The following is a 15,138-nucleotide window of genomic DNA, read 5'->3' as shown; positions in this document are numbered from 1 at the left end:
AAACATTCTATAAAGGACTTTTAAATTTATAAAATAATTTATAATAAAAATTGAAATAAGGTCTCTAAATGTTAGAATGATCAAATTCATAATTAATTTATAACTGAGGAAAACAATATTCTCAAAAGAGGTTTTATTTTTTTATTTTTTTGAATTTTATTTTATTTATTTTTATATAGCGGGTTCTTATTAGTTATCTATTTTATACATATTAGTGTATACATGTCAATCTCAATCTCCCAGTTCATCCCACCACCACCACCACCCCCCAAAGGAGGTTTTATATCAAACCTCACTAAAGAGATTTTATCACTTAAAGGCTAGTAACCATAAACTCAGAAAGGAAAGGGGTTTCAAAGTCTGTTCCTTAATGGGAAACATTTTGGTGCTCAGGATGCAAATTTATAGATTCTTCATTCTTGTCATTCTGACTGATCTTAATAGGCATGAAGAGATTGAATTCCACTTCCTACTCACTTTTATTAAGAACAGAATTTGACAAAGACAACAATGGGCATCTAGAAATAAGTTTGTATTTCAATTATTATGTCTCTATATTTTCTTTTAATGTATTTTTGAAGAGTTTACAATGGATATTGTAATATAAAAACACAGGCTTAAAAGTGTACAGTACCTTCAAAGAAATCAAATTTAATTTGAATTTATATTCTCACTTTCTAGTTCAATGAATTGGTTTCTAACAAGTAAAAAAATAAAATTTCTCTATATGCCTTATATTTTTCTAATTATTTTTGTTAGGGCAGACCTTGGAGGAACATGTTTGGGATAGAAATATCAAAAACATAACAACACTTGGATTAAAGTTAAAAATATCTAGGATCTTATTATTTTCTGCCCTCTATTAATTTTGGTTTTTTTAAAATTTATGTTACCTCATTTTTGGAATTGTTTTTTTTCATGAGAAGAATAACTTTCTCTGCTATCACTGGTATGGTCATATTTGCTACAGATGTTTCCATGTTATCATTCTTATCTTTTACCTTTCTTTGAGTACCATAGCCTATTTATTAAATTGCTGTATTTTTCTGTTATTACCTTTATTAAATCAATTTTTTTAACCATCCCATTTCTTCATGAATTACACATTCGTTCACAATTTCCTGGTTGTTTCAAATATTCAAAGGTAGAGAGATACTTCTAAGAGATGTGAAATTTTCAAAGATAAGTGAATTTTCAAAGTAACATCAGTATGTTTTTTTAAAAGATTTTTCATTGACATTTAGGTATGATAAGTAAGATATGGTAAGTGTAGATAATTTAGAACTAATAAATGTTTTCCACAGTTTATTTAGGGAAAGGAGACAGATGGGACTAATGTACTTTATTGAGGTAAGTTTGGCAGCCAGTGTTAGTTTTAGAATAGTCATAGTTACGAACTAAAGAGAAATTGTGATGTACAGTTTCCAAATGATCTTGTGAGCAAAACCTTCACTTCTTTGCTTTATTCAGTCTTTTAGTTGTCGCACTTAGATTTTTTTAATGCTGATGGTGCCAGATGTCTGTGACAGATTTGCTTTTGCCTACTTCTTTTATTCTTTAACTTACTTTGCCTTTACATGGGGGATGTGGAAGAAAGTATGTACAGTTAGGCTTACCTGTAAAGAACGAAAAATATTTTACAGTATTCTTTGTTGGATTATTTCAGAATATGTTATTTGTGTTTGCCTCTTTTAATCCTTTAAAACTCTTTCATTATATTTTAAAAATCAGAATACTATTCATGCTCATGCATGATCTTTGATTCCTTAAAAGGTACTGTAGTAGGTGTTTGAAAAACTTGTGACAGCATTAATATTAAAGAGAGAGTTTCAGCATTTTATGAAAAGATGATCTTTGGAAGAAAAGTAATATCTAATAAAGGAATGCTACATAGATACAGTTGAGCTGGTTGATACAACCATTACTTGCCTAATTACCTCTGAATCAACATCCCCACCACTCTGCCAAATTAAGGTAATCTCTACTACAGCAGGTGCCCCTCACTAGAAGTTTTTTGTTTTTTGTTTTTCCTTTAACCCCCAGGACATTTTTTTGGATGACTTTCCCTGTATTGGACATTATCATCATTTAAAAAAAATTATCATGAACAGATACTAGCAGCTATCATTGTTGCGCTGTACAGTAATGAACGACTGCTTTCACTCCTGAGGATCCAGACATGAGGCAAGGACTCTCTCTTAGTGAAACAGGCTTCCAGATTCAGGGTTGTGAGCAAATAACTTTTAAAAATGTTGCCTACTTAGTAGCTGATGGGAATCACAGCTCTGGATATTATATTTGATATAAAATTATCAGTAACAAAGGGATTTTTTAATTTTAAAAAAAGAAAGCTATTTTTTTCTTAATAGATTATCTTGAAAAATTAGGGGGTTTTTTTGTTTGTTTTGGTTTTTAAATTCTATTGCTATTGTTAGATATGCCTTTGTAGGTAAAACTTCAAGTCCTTTTTATCACACATTGTTTATGCTGGTTTCAGAAATATTGATTGTTTTTATATTTAATTTCAAATCAAACTTTTTCAATAGTTTGATTAAAAATATATACAATATTAGATCATTTAAAAGTTTTTTGTGAATGTTAAAGAAACATTTTTTGTTTTGATATTTATTAGAAATATTAATCAGTTTGGGTAGGTTATCTTAAAAACTCACAACTTTTATAAATGTAAGTAATAAACTTTGTACATATAAGAAGGGGGTAAATTGCTTTGTGGCTTTGTTTTTGGTGACCTGTCATCTTTCAAAAATAATGATTAAATAAAAAATGATGACAAATTAAAATAAATACCTATGTCAGTCTCTACAAGTGGACTTTGAAAATTCAGCCTTAAGTTTAATAAAAAATCAATAATAGGTTAGACGTTTTTAAAGTTCCTTCTCAGAGTACTTTTGAGTCCACGTTTTCTTCTTAAGTATTATCTTTACCATTGGATAACAAGGTAGTTAAATTAAAGATGTAACTTTCTTCTATAAGTATGGAACAATATTAAAGAACTAAAAGTAATATGTCAAATGGTTTAGGATGGGGGTGTGTGTGTGTTATTTCAAGGACAGATGTTTTCTGTTTAACTGATACTAGCTTATAAAAATTCATTAGATTCTTGAGTAGATCAGAAGATTAAACATGTAATCACATACCTTTTTTGTGGGTACTCAGACATTACTTTTCAAAATTTAATCTTTAATTCACATAAATATAATAAAGAAAAACCTGGGATGTAGTCCTTTAAACAGTGCATTTCCTTATATAATATGTGTCATTTTGGAGATTTACTTAACATGCTTGTGAAAAATATTAGTATCTATTTTGATTTATGACAGTGGAAGTTAACAGAAACTATAGTAAATTCCCCAAACAGTTGTTTGAGTGTATAAAATCAAAACATTTAAAAAAATTAACAAAATTAAAAATATGTCCTGACTTGACTATCACCTTTGGGAAACCTTAGTGATTTATAGCCTAGGTACTGATCCACAGCTTGCTTTCAGTGAAATATCATCAAGTATCATGAATCATCAAGGATTATGAAAAACTTCATTTGAATGATTTTAAAGTTTTCCTTTCAATCTGTCAAATAGTCATTTTGCCTTTTAATTTTTAAAACACTCGGAATTTATTTTGTTAATTAAATTAAGAACACCTTATCAAATGTATTTTAGAAACATTTTTAGGCAGCGTGGTTTGTCGTTGCAGGTTTATCAAGTAGAAGATGTATGTGAAGAAGAAATGCCAGAGGAGTCAGAAGAATGTGTCCGAATGGATAGAACTCCACCACCACCCACATTGTCTCCAGCAGCTATAACTGTGGGGAGAGGAGAAGATTTGACTTCTGAGCATCCTTTGTTAGGTGAGAAAATGCCTGAATTTGGGAAAATTTTCTATTAGGGAAATGTTAGTAACGGAAAAAGGTTTTTTTCAGTAGAGGTGGTATTAAACTAATTTGCTGTGTAATTAATTGCTGCAAAACATAGATTAGAATTCAAGACTTCTTAAAAATTAATTAATTAATTTATGGCCGCATTGGGTCTTCATTGCGGTGCGCGGGCTTCCTCTAGTGCAATGAGTGGGGGCTACTCTTCTTTGTGGTGCGCAGGCTTCTCATTGTGGTGGCTTCTCTTGTTGCAGAGCATGGGCTCTAGGCACTTAAGCTTCAGTAGTTGTGGCATGCAGGCTCAGTAGTTGTGGCTCGCAGGCTCTACAGCACAGGCTCAGTAGTTGTGGCGCACAGGCTTAGTTGCTCCGCGGCATGTGGGATCTTCCTGGACCAGGGCTCGAACCCGTGTCCCCTGCATTGGCAGGCAGATTCTTAACCACTGCGCCACCAGGGAAGTCCCAAGATTTTTTTTTTTTGATGAGGAATACTTAGAACAGTTGTTGAGGAACTACCCAAATCAAAAACGTATTTCAGCCTTTGAATTTCTAGTAGTTTGTACAGATGTGTTTCATATGACCATTCAGATTTATGTGTCAAGCTATTTCTAGCTTAAAAACTAGAATAAATCAAAGTTCTATCAGAAGGTTTCAATTATACTTTCCAAAAATCACAAAACATGGGCTTCCCTGGTGGCGCAGTGGTTGAGAGTCTGCCTGCCAATGTAGGGGATATGGGTTCGTGCCCCGCTCTGGGAGGATCCCACATGCCGCGGAGCGGCTGGGCCCGTGAGCCGTGGCTGCTGAGCCTGCGCGTCCGGAGCCTGTGCTCCGCAACGGGAGAGGCCACAACAGCGAGAGTCCCGCGTACCGCAAAAAAAAAATCACAAAGCATTTGAAGTCATATCTGACATTTGTCATAATTGCTTGTGACCCATACTGAGTAAATGCTTTTAAAAGTGTTCTTTCCCAGACAGTACTTAAATTAAGCCTCACTAATTCTTACTAGGGACGTGGATTAAAAAATTCTTGAGTTTAAGCATTCAAATTCTTATTCACTACTTCAGAACTACTTCAAGTTCAAGTAAATCTTCTCTATACTCCTCCTCATAACATCAAAGTGACTGTGAATCCTAGGTATTTTACTAAAACATTATAATCTATAGCCTGGTATCTAAGTCCTAAAAAAGATATATTCTGTGTTAGGGGTTTTTTTGTTTTTTTTTTTTAGTATTTTATTTAGATCAGGGGTTGGCAAATGATAGCTCACGCTTCAGATCCTTCCTGCTGCATGTTTTTGTATGGCCCATGAGCTAAGTATGGTTTTAAAATTTTTAAATGTTTGGAAAAAAAATCAAAAGAAGAGTAATGTTTCATGTCATGTGAAGATTATGTGAAATTCAAATTTCATTGTCCATGAATAGAGTTCTATGCAACACAGCCATGTTCATTTGTTCAGATATTATCTATGGCTACTTTTGCATTACTGCAGCAAAGATGAGTCATTGCAGAGACCATATGTCCTTTATAGAAAGTTTACTGACCACTTATCCAGATAATACTAATCTTGGTCCAGGCTTTGTCATAAGTATTTTATTCTATTGAATATCTCATGGCCTTCATGATCACTTTCAGTTAAGACGAACCACTGTAACAGGCATGGAAACAGACTGTAACGGGGCACTGACTTTGCTACCAAAGCAGCCCTTGTCCTCTCTTTTCTTCAGCATCCCACATTTCTATCCCTTCTCTTCTTTCTAGCTTTTATCCCTTACTACCAATATGAATCTCTGGAAAGCATGGAGGGGGAAAACCAATTTTCCTCCAACTTTTTCCCCTTCCTGAAAAATAGAAAACATTTAGTCAATAAAATGATATAAAATATTTAAGACAAGTTCAATATTATTGCCTTTGCTTATTCAAAATAATACCTCAAAAGATAGATTTAAGAAAATCTAACTATAGTATTAAATCTTTGTAGTTTGTATACACTGAAAATGGATTTATGTTGCTGCAGATTTCTTGGAATTTTGATTTAAAGGCAGAAATATGTGTTTAATTGGATACTAACCTTGCATTGTGACTGTGATTTAATTACCTAATAAGCATTACTAATGATACTCAAGAAAATTTAAACATTTTTGATATATTGAAACTCAAGAATATCTTCACATTATTTCCTCAGGAATGTAGTCTGAGATCCTGGCAGGCATATCCATCCCTCTGGCTAAATTGTCTAAGTACAATGTAGATTTTTGAATCTTCCTTTAATTTACTTCATACTTAACTAGTTTCTGTAGTATATGAGGGGGGGAAAGCAAGCACAGGTTGCTCATCAAATCATGTAATAAACTAACCTGTAAAAATAGAGGGACTTGTTTCCACCCAGGATTTGGTCTTCATAAATCTATAAGAATTCTTAAAAAAGCATCCATAAAAAAGAGTAGAAAAAGCTCATAGATCTTGCTCAGAAAATGAGACTGTGAATAGGCAGAGTAACCTGTGGCAAAGTCTTATCAGTTAACTTGGGGTTTCTCTCTCACAGTTGTCTTAAATCTAGAGAGTGTAGTAATTGTGTTTTTTTTGTTTTTTTAAAAACTAATTAATTAAATTTTGCCTGCGTTGGGTCTTCGTTGCTGCTCGTGGGCTTTCTCTAGTTGTGGCAAGTGGGGGCTGCTCTTTGTTGAGGTGCGTGGGCTTCCCATTGCGGTGGCTTCTCTTGTTGCGGAGCACGGGCTCTAGGCACGTGGGCTTCAGTAGTTGTGGCACACGGGCTCAGTAGTTGTGGCTCACGGGCTCTAGAGTGCAGGCTCAGTAGTTGTGGCACATGGGCTTAGTTGCTCAGCGGCATGTGGGATCTTCCCAGATTGGGGATTGAACCGATGTCCCCTGCATTGGCAGGCGGATTCTTAACCGCTGCGCTTCCCCACCAGGGAAGTCCCCAATAATTGTGTTTTTGTTCTGCTATAATATGTCAGTGTTTCTTGTGTTTTTGATTTTAACAGCTGATTATAAACTGGCAAGTCATAGCTATTAATAACTTTTTTAAGAAGTCAGTAACTTACAACTTTGTTTTCAACAAAATTTAGATCTATTTGTATGTATGATCCAAAAATTAGTTAGAACATATACTAAGCAGTATTTTCTGAATAAGCCACAATATACTTAATGCAGCTTTATATTTCTAAAGTAACCAAATATTTATAAATATATAAGGGATATTAAAATTTATCTTATTTTTCACTTCTCCATAGATTTATATTTTCCTTCCAACAGAAAAATTGCTTTTTAGTCCCAGTTCAGGATTATATCTTTTATCCTTTTCCTCTAGGAGTATATGTGAAAATTGGGTTTGTGGGGTAGGATTTTTATGGAGTTCTTCAGTCTGGTAACGCATGTGTACAATTGTGTATTTGTTCCTGGAAATAAGCAAACCAGTATTTCCTGCTGACTTTTTCTTTTCTTTTTTTTTTTTTGGGCTGCGTTGGGTCTTCGTTGCTGCATGGGCTTTCTCTAGTTGCGGCGAGCGGGGGCTACTCTTTGTGCTGTGCACGGGCTTCTCATTGCAGTGGCTTCTCTTGTTGCGGAGCATGGGCTCTAGGCAGGCAGGCTTCAGTAGTTGTGGCACGCAGGCTCAGTAGTTGTGGCGCACATGCTCTGCGGCTTGTGGGATCTTACCGGACTAGGGATCGAACCCGTGTCCCCTGAATTGGCAGGCAGATTCTTAACCACTGAGCCACCAGGGAAGTCCTCTGCTGACTTTCTTTTGTAATTCTTAATGAGGGATTGTGTGACTTTAAATAGCTTTTCCAGTACAGTTTATCCTGGTGGATTATTTGGTGGAACTAGGTTAAGTTAGGGCTGTAATCTTGCTGTGATAAGCTACATAGTGTTATTAATTACATCAGAGTTACTATGTCTGAACTGTTAGCTTTTCCATTTCTGACACTACACCGATTATCACTACACTATTTTGTTAGCTGAAATTTTTATTCGATAGGGATTTCTTTTCTTTCTTCTCTACCTAACTGAGCTATATTTTGAGCATTTTTGATAGTGATATCAATCCTTTTCATACTGATGGTGGAGAGGAGTTACCGTAGCAATGAAAAAAGCATTGTCTCCGGAACCCAGAACCTGACTGCCTGGGTTAGTATCCCAGCTCCACTGCTTATTAGCTGTGTGCCTCTAGGCAAGTTGCTTTATCTTTCTGTGTTTTGGTTTCCACATCTATAAAATGGAGATAATAACAGTACCTACCCATAGGCTAGTTTTGAGGGCTAAATGTGTTATAACATGTAAGACATTTATACAGTACCTGGCACAAAAGTGCTCAATAAGTAGTAATATTATCTTTACCACATGTTCTTTTTTTGTTATTTTTCTCAGACATCTTGTACTCACTGGTATTCCTAGCTATCAGCTGGTTCCGCCTCTCCACTTTGGTACAGCTTAGTAAAGGTTTATTGCTACCGAATGGGGAGGTAAAGTCTCCATTGTAGGCTGTGGGTCTGTCTTATTGTGGTCCTCAGAGTTTGAAGGGGAGGAATCACAGTGATCCAGCCCAACATTTTGCAATTGCCTGGTATACAGTGTTCCCCCAAATTGACATGTACGGTGCCAATGAAGAGTTGTTAAAGATAACAACAACAAAGAACATTTGTGCATGGATGTGAATTAGCTTGAAATAAAGGTAATGCCCTGTATAATTCATTAAAATTTCTACTTATTCTGTGGATTTCATGATTCTTTTTTTCTTAAGCGTGTTTTCAAAGTACTTTTTTCCCCCCATATCATTTGGAATATATAAACAGAAACATAGGGAATTTAATATCTGTATAGCTTAACATTTAAAAGTTTTTTTAATAATTATTCTTAAATTGACATTCTAAAACATTTTCGTGTCTTATGGGACAGTTCTTTGTAATCAAAGTTGGAATGACAACTTTGAGCAAGTCACCCCCTTCCTCTGTAAGTGGGAATAGTAGTATGTATCTCATAAGGTTATTGTGGAGATTAAATGAGATAATAAATATAAAGGTCTTAGAATTTTTTTTAAAGCACCAGATATTAACTATTATTGCTTAGAATGTTTTTTTAAAGCACCAGATATTAGCTGTTATTGTTACTAATATTCATTCTTGAATTTTCTTTCATATTTGCCTGGGCAGAATGCTAAAGATTAAAAAAATGACTTTTTTTTTTTGTTCCACAGAGCAAGTAGAATTACCTGTTGTGGCATCAGTCAGTGCTTCAGTAATTAAATCTCCATCAGATCCTTCACATGTGTCTGTTCCTCCACCTCCACTCTTACTTCCAGCTGCTACCACAAGGAGTAATAGTACATCTATGCCTAGTAGCATACCCAGTGTAGAAAACAAACCTCCACAGGCTATTGTTAAGCCACAGATCTTGACCCATGTTATTGAAGGCTTTGTAATTCAGGAGGGATTGGAGCCATTTCCTGTAAGTAGCAAGCAAATTTGTATTTTTATAATTATTCATGTAGCATTATCTTAAAATGTATAATCTGTTGTTATCTAATAAAAAGCTTGTAATTTTATCTCAAAAGTTGTTAATCTTTTATCTAGAATTTCTTTATATGTATCCTTTATATATTTCCAGATATACTCCTAGAATTTTACGCTAGCTATTTAAATGTATAAACTAAGAAGAAAACTTTCAGGATATAAGGATACCAGTTTTATAATTTTTAGAGAAGGCAATTATATGTTTACTCCAATGAAATAAACTTTCTATTTTTTTTAAGGGGCTTGAAATGATACCTAAAGTTCATTAGTTTCTTTTTAATGGTGTTTCTTGTATAATATGATACATTGTGAACTTTACCTTGAGTACAGAAAATAATGACTTCCCAGTGATCTCATACTTCTGATGTTACCCAGTTGATGCTTTAAAATTAGCAAATAGATCTTTTCATTATTCTTAAATCTCAGCCTTCAGTCAGATTTCAAAAATGCTTCAAAATGTTCACCTCAAAATTGAGGTGCGGGCTTCCCTGGTGGCACAGTGGTTGAGAGTCCGCCTGCCGATGCAGGGGACACGGGTTTGTGCCCCGGTCTGGAAAGATCCCACGTGCCGCGGAGTGGCTGGGCCCATGAGCCATGGCCGCTGAGCCTGCACGTCTGGAGCCTGTGCTCCGCAACGGGAGAGGCCACAACAGTGGCCCGCGTACCGCAAAAAAAAAAAAAAAAAAAAAAAAAAAAAATTGAGGTGCTATGTCTGTCACTAAGAGTATTGTGATTTGAGACTAGCTGTACATTACAGCTATACTAGATACATTACATACTAATATCCAGAGATGAACATTTTCCCTTAGAAAATATACCAAGACAAGTGGCCAAAATCAAAGCCCAAATCAAAGACAAGAAAACAAAATTATGTATTTTGGAGGACTTTGAACTATCTGATTTTTCAGATTCACAGGTAGTGCATTGTGATTGCACTGTGATAGTTGACTGTCTAATCAGTTGCCTTTGCTTTCAGTTTACTGTGTGTATATTAAGCTTGGATCTAAGAATCTCTGATATATAGTGAGTGGAGGAACAGGTTTTTTTCTCCCTATTCCTCGGTGATTGGATCTGGCCGTGCCACATATAGACTGTGTAACCTTTGTCAAGTCATTCAGCCTTTTTGAAATTCATTTGTTCATCCAGCAAATGGAGGTGATACTTTGCTCTTAGGGTTATGGTGAGGAATAAATGTGCATAAATTGCTGTGTAGTGCCTGGCACTTAATGGCCATAGCTATGATTATCAATTATTACTAGTGACAGTTACAACTTCTTTTTTCAGATTACAAAAGTAATATGTATTATTTTTTTAATGGAAAATGTAGAGAACAAATAATCCTCAGCAATACCACAGAGTATATTTTAATATATATATTTTTTCATATGATCAAGGTTATTATTATATATACAGTTCAGCTTCTTTCACTTAGTGTATCTTGAGCATTTATTTTCTAGTTTGATTAATAGTACTTAGGAAACATTTTGAAAGGTTACATAATATTTCACTTTCTGGTCAACTGTAATTTATATAATCCTTCCATTACAGTTGGCCCCCCATATCCACTGGTTTCACATCAGTCAGTCAACCCAATCATAGATCAAGAATTAAAAAAAAAACAGTCTACAAAGTTCCAGAAAGCAAAACTTGAATTTGCCATGCACGGGCAACTATTTACTTTGCATTTACATTGTATTCAGTATTATAAGTAATCTAGAGATGATATAAAGTATATGGGATGGGACTTCCCTGCAGTCCAGTGGTCAAGACTCTGTGCTCCCAATGCATTGGGTTCAATCCCTGGTCAGGGAACTAAGATCCCGTATGCCATGTGGTGTGGCCAAAAAAAAAAAAAAAGTACATGGGAGAATGTTGCATAGGTTATATGCAAATAATACTCCATTTTACATAAGGGACTTGAGCATCTGCAGAATTTGTATCCTCTGGAGTCTTGGAACCAATCCCCTGCAAGTACTGAGGGACAACTATGTTGTTGGACATTCAGGTTTCCATTTTTTTGCTGTTCAGATAGCCCTGAAAGGAATATCTTTGTATGTAAATTATCCACATTTGAAATCCACATTTTAAATAATTTCTTTAGCATAAATTCCTAGAAGTATAGGTATTGGATCACATTACATATATATTCAACGTATGTATTCATAAGACTCCTGATATATATTGCCAAATTATTTTCTGGAAGATTATTTAAATTTATTCATATACCAGAAGTGTATACTCATAGCAGCACTGAATATTACAGTTTTTTCAGCAATGAGTTTTCCATTTTTTCTTTTTTTGATTATAATAGGTTGCTGAACTAGGGAGTCAGGAGACTTGAGTTCCTGATTCTGCTTTTGTAAAGAAATCACCTGCATATTTTTGTTTGTTTGTTTTGGATAGGCATTCCTTTGTTTTATTTTTTTAACACCTTTATTGGAGTATAATTGCTTTACAGTGGTGTGTTAGTTTCTGCTTTATAACAAAGTGAATCAGCTATACATATACATATATCCCCATATCTCCTCCCTCTTGCATCTCACTCCCACCCTCCCTATCCCACCCCTCTAGGTGGTCGCAAGGCACCGAGCTGATCTCCCTGTGCTATGTGGCTGCTTCCCACTAGCTATCTATTTTACGTTGGTAGTGTATATAAGTCCATGCCACTCTCTCACTTCGTCCCAACTTACCTTTCCCCCTCTCCGTGTCCTCAAGTGCATTCTCTACATCTGTGTCTTTATTCCTGTCCTGCCCCTAGGTTCTTCAGAACCTATTTTTTTTAAGATTCCAAATATATGTGTTAGCATATGGTATTTTTCTCTTTCTGACTTACTTCACTCTGTATGACAGACTCTAGGTCCATCCACCTCTCTACAAATAACTCAGCTTCGTTTCTTTTTATGGCTGAGTAATATTCCATTGTATATATGTGGCACATCTTCTTTATCCATTCATCTGTCGATGGACACTGAGGTGCTTCCATATCCTGGCTATTGTAAAGAGTGCTGCAATGAACATTGTGGTACATGACTCTTTTTGAATTATGGTTTTCTCAGGGTATATGCCTAGTAGTGGGATTGCTGGGTCGTATGGTAGTTCTATTTTTAGTTTCTTAAGGATCCTCCATACTGTTCTCCATAGTGGCTGTATCAATTTACATTCCTACCAACAGTGCAAGAGGATTCCCTTTTCTCCACACCCTGTCCAGCATTTATTGTTTGTAGATTTTTTTTTTTTTTCGGTACGCGGGCCTCTCACTGTTGTGGCCTCTCCTGTTGCAGAGCACAGGCTCCGGACGCGCAGGCTCAGCGGCCATGGCCCACGGGCCTAGCTGCTCTGCGGCATGTGGGATCTTCCCGGACCAGGGCACAAACCCGTGTCCCCTGCATCGGCAGGAGGACTCTCAACCACTGCGCCACCCAGGGAAGCCCTGTTTGTAGATATTTTGATGATGGCCATCCTAACTGGTGTGAGGTGATACCTCATTGTAGTTTTGATTTGCATTTCTCTAATGATTAATGATGTTGAGCATTCTTTCATGTGTTTGTTGGCAGTCTGTATATCTTTGGAGAAATGTCTATTTAGGTCTGCTGCCCATTTTTGGATTGGGTTGTTTGTTTTTTGGATATTGAGCTGCATGAGCTGCTTATAAATTTTGGAGATTAATCCTTTGTGAGTTGCTTCATTTGCATATATATTTCTCCCATTCTGAGGGTTGTCTTCCATCTTGATGTGGTTTCCTTTGCTGTGCAAAAGCTTTTAAGTTTCATTAGGTCCCGTTTGTTTATTTTTGTTTTTATTTCCATTTCTCAAGGAGGTGGGTGAAAAAGGAACTTTTGGTACTTTATGTCATAGAGTGTTCTGCCTATGTTTTCCTCTAAGAGTTTTATAGGGTCTGACCTTACATTTAGGTCTTTAATCTATTTTGAGTTTATTTTTGTGCATGGTGTTAGGGAGTGTTCTAATTTCTTTCTTTTACATGTAGCTGTCCAGTTTTCCCAGCACCACTTACTGAAGAGGCTGTCTTTTCTTCATTGTATATTCTTAACTCCTTTATCAAAAATAAGGTGAACATATGTGTGTGGGTTTATCTCTGGGCTTTCTATCCTGTTCCATTGATCTATATTTCTGTTTTTGTGACACGACCATACTGTCTTGATTACTGTAGCTTTGTAGTGTAGTCTGAAGTCCAGGAGCCTGATTCCTCCAGCTCCGTTTTTGTTTCTCAAGATTGCTTTGGCTATTCGGGGTCTTTTGTGTTTCCATACAAATTGTGAAATTTTTTGTTCTAGTTCTGGGAAAAATGCCATTGGTAGTTTCATAGGGATTGCATTGAATCTGTAGATTGCTCTGGGTAGTATAGACATTTTCACAGTGTTGATTCTTCCCATCCAAGAACATGGTATATCTCTCCATCTGTTTGTATCATCTTTAATTTCTTTCATCAATGTCTTATAGTTTTCTGCATGCAGGTCTTTTGTTTCTTTAGGTAGGCTTATTCCTGGGTATTTTATTCTTTTTGTTGCAGTGGTAAATGAGAGTGTTTCCTTAATTTCTCTTTCACATTTTTCATCATTCGAGTTTGGGAATGCAAGAGATTTCTGTGCGTTAATTTTGTATCCTGCTACTTTACCAAATTCATTGATTAGCTCTGGTAGTTTCCTGGTAGCATCTTTTCGATTCTCTGTGTATAGTATCATGTCATCTGCAAACAGTGACAGCTTTACTTCTTTTCTGATTTGGATTCCTTTTATTTCTTTTTCTTCTCTGATTGCTTTGGCTAAAACTTCCAAAACTGTGTTGAATAATAGTGGTTAGAGTGAACAACCTTGTCTTGTTCCTGATCTTAGAGGAAATGGTTTCAGTTTTTCCCCATTGAGAGCAGTGTTGGCTGTGGGTTTGTCATATATGGCCTTTATTATGTTGAGGTAAGTTCCCTCTGTGCCTACTTTCTGGATGGCTTTTATCATAAACAGGTGTTGAATTTTGTAGAAAGCTTTTTCTGTATCTATTGAGATGGTCATACGGTTTTTCTCCTTCAGTTTGTTAATATGGTGTATCACATTGATTGATTTGTGTATATTGAAGAATCCTTGCATTCCTGGGATAAACCCCACTTGATCATGGTGTATGTTCCTTTTAATGTGCTGTTGGATTCTGTTTGCTAGTATTTTGTTGAGGATTTTTGCATCTATGTTCATCAGTGATATTGGCCTGTAGTTTTCTTTCTTTGTGACATCCTTGCCTGGTTTCGATATCAGGGTGATTGATGGTGGCCTCATAGAATGAGTTTGGGGGTGTTCCTCCCTCTGCTATATATTGGAAGAGTTTGAGAAGGATAGGTGTTAGCTCTTCCCTAAATGTTTGTTAGAATTCACCTGTGAAGCCATCTGGTCCTAGGCTTTTGTTTGTTGGAAGATTTTTAATCACAGTCTCAATTTCATTGCTTGTGATTGGTCTGTTTATATTTTCTATTTCTTCCTGGTTCAGTCTCAGAAGGTTGTGCTTTTTAAGAATTTGTCCATTTCTTGCACGTTGTCCATTTTCTTAGCATATAGTTGCTTGTAGTAATCTCTCATGATCCTTTGTATTTCTGCAGTATCAGTTGTTACTTCTTTTTCATTTCATTTCAATTATATTGATTTGAGTCTTCTCCCTTTTTTTCTTGATGAGTCTGGCTAATGGTTTATCACTTTCGTTTATCTTCTCAAGAACC

General features: G+C 35.7%; 1 protein-coding gene across 2 annotated transcripts in view; it reads left to right on the top strand.

Moving 5' to 3' along the window:
- PHC3 (polyhomeotic homolog 3) overlaps positions 1-15,138 on the top strand; it is an 85,350-nt gene that overhangs the window by 41,054 nt on the left and 29,158 nt on the right. For both annotated transcript variants that reach the window (XM_082655199.1, XM_082655198.1), the window contains 2 exons: positions 3,715-3,868; positions 9,107-9,357. In XM_082655199.1, coding sequence (XP_082511325.1) covers positions 3,715-3,868; positions 9,107-9,357 — 405 coding nt within the window. The remainder of the gene's footprint in view (positions 1-3,714; positions 3,869-9,106; positions 9,358-15,138) is intronic.

Source organism: Grampus griseus (assembly GCF_964374135.1).
Source record: "Grampus griseus genome assembly, chromosome: 5".
NCBI classification, from domain to species: Eukaryota; Metazoa; Chordata; class Mammalia; order Artiodactyla; family Delphinidae; genus Grampus; species Grampus griseus.
The sequence above is the reverse complement of the archived record's forward strand: the minus strand, read 5'-3'. Positions and strand labels throughout refer to the sequence as shown.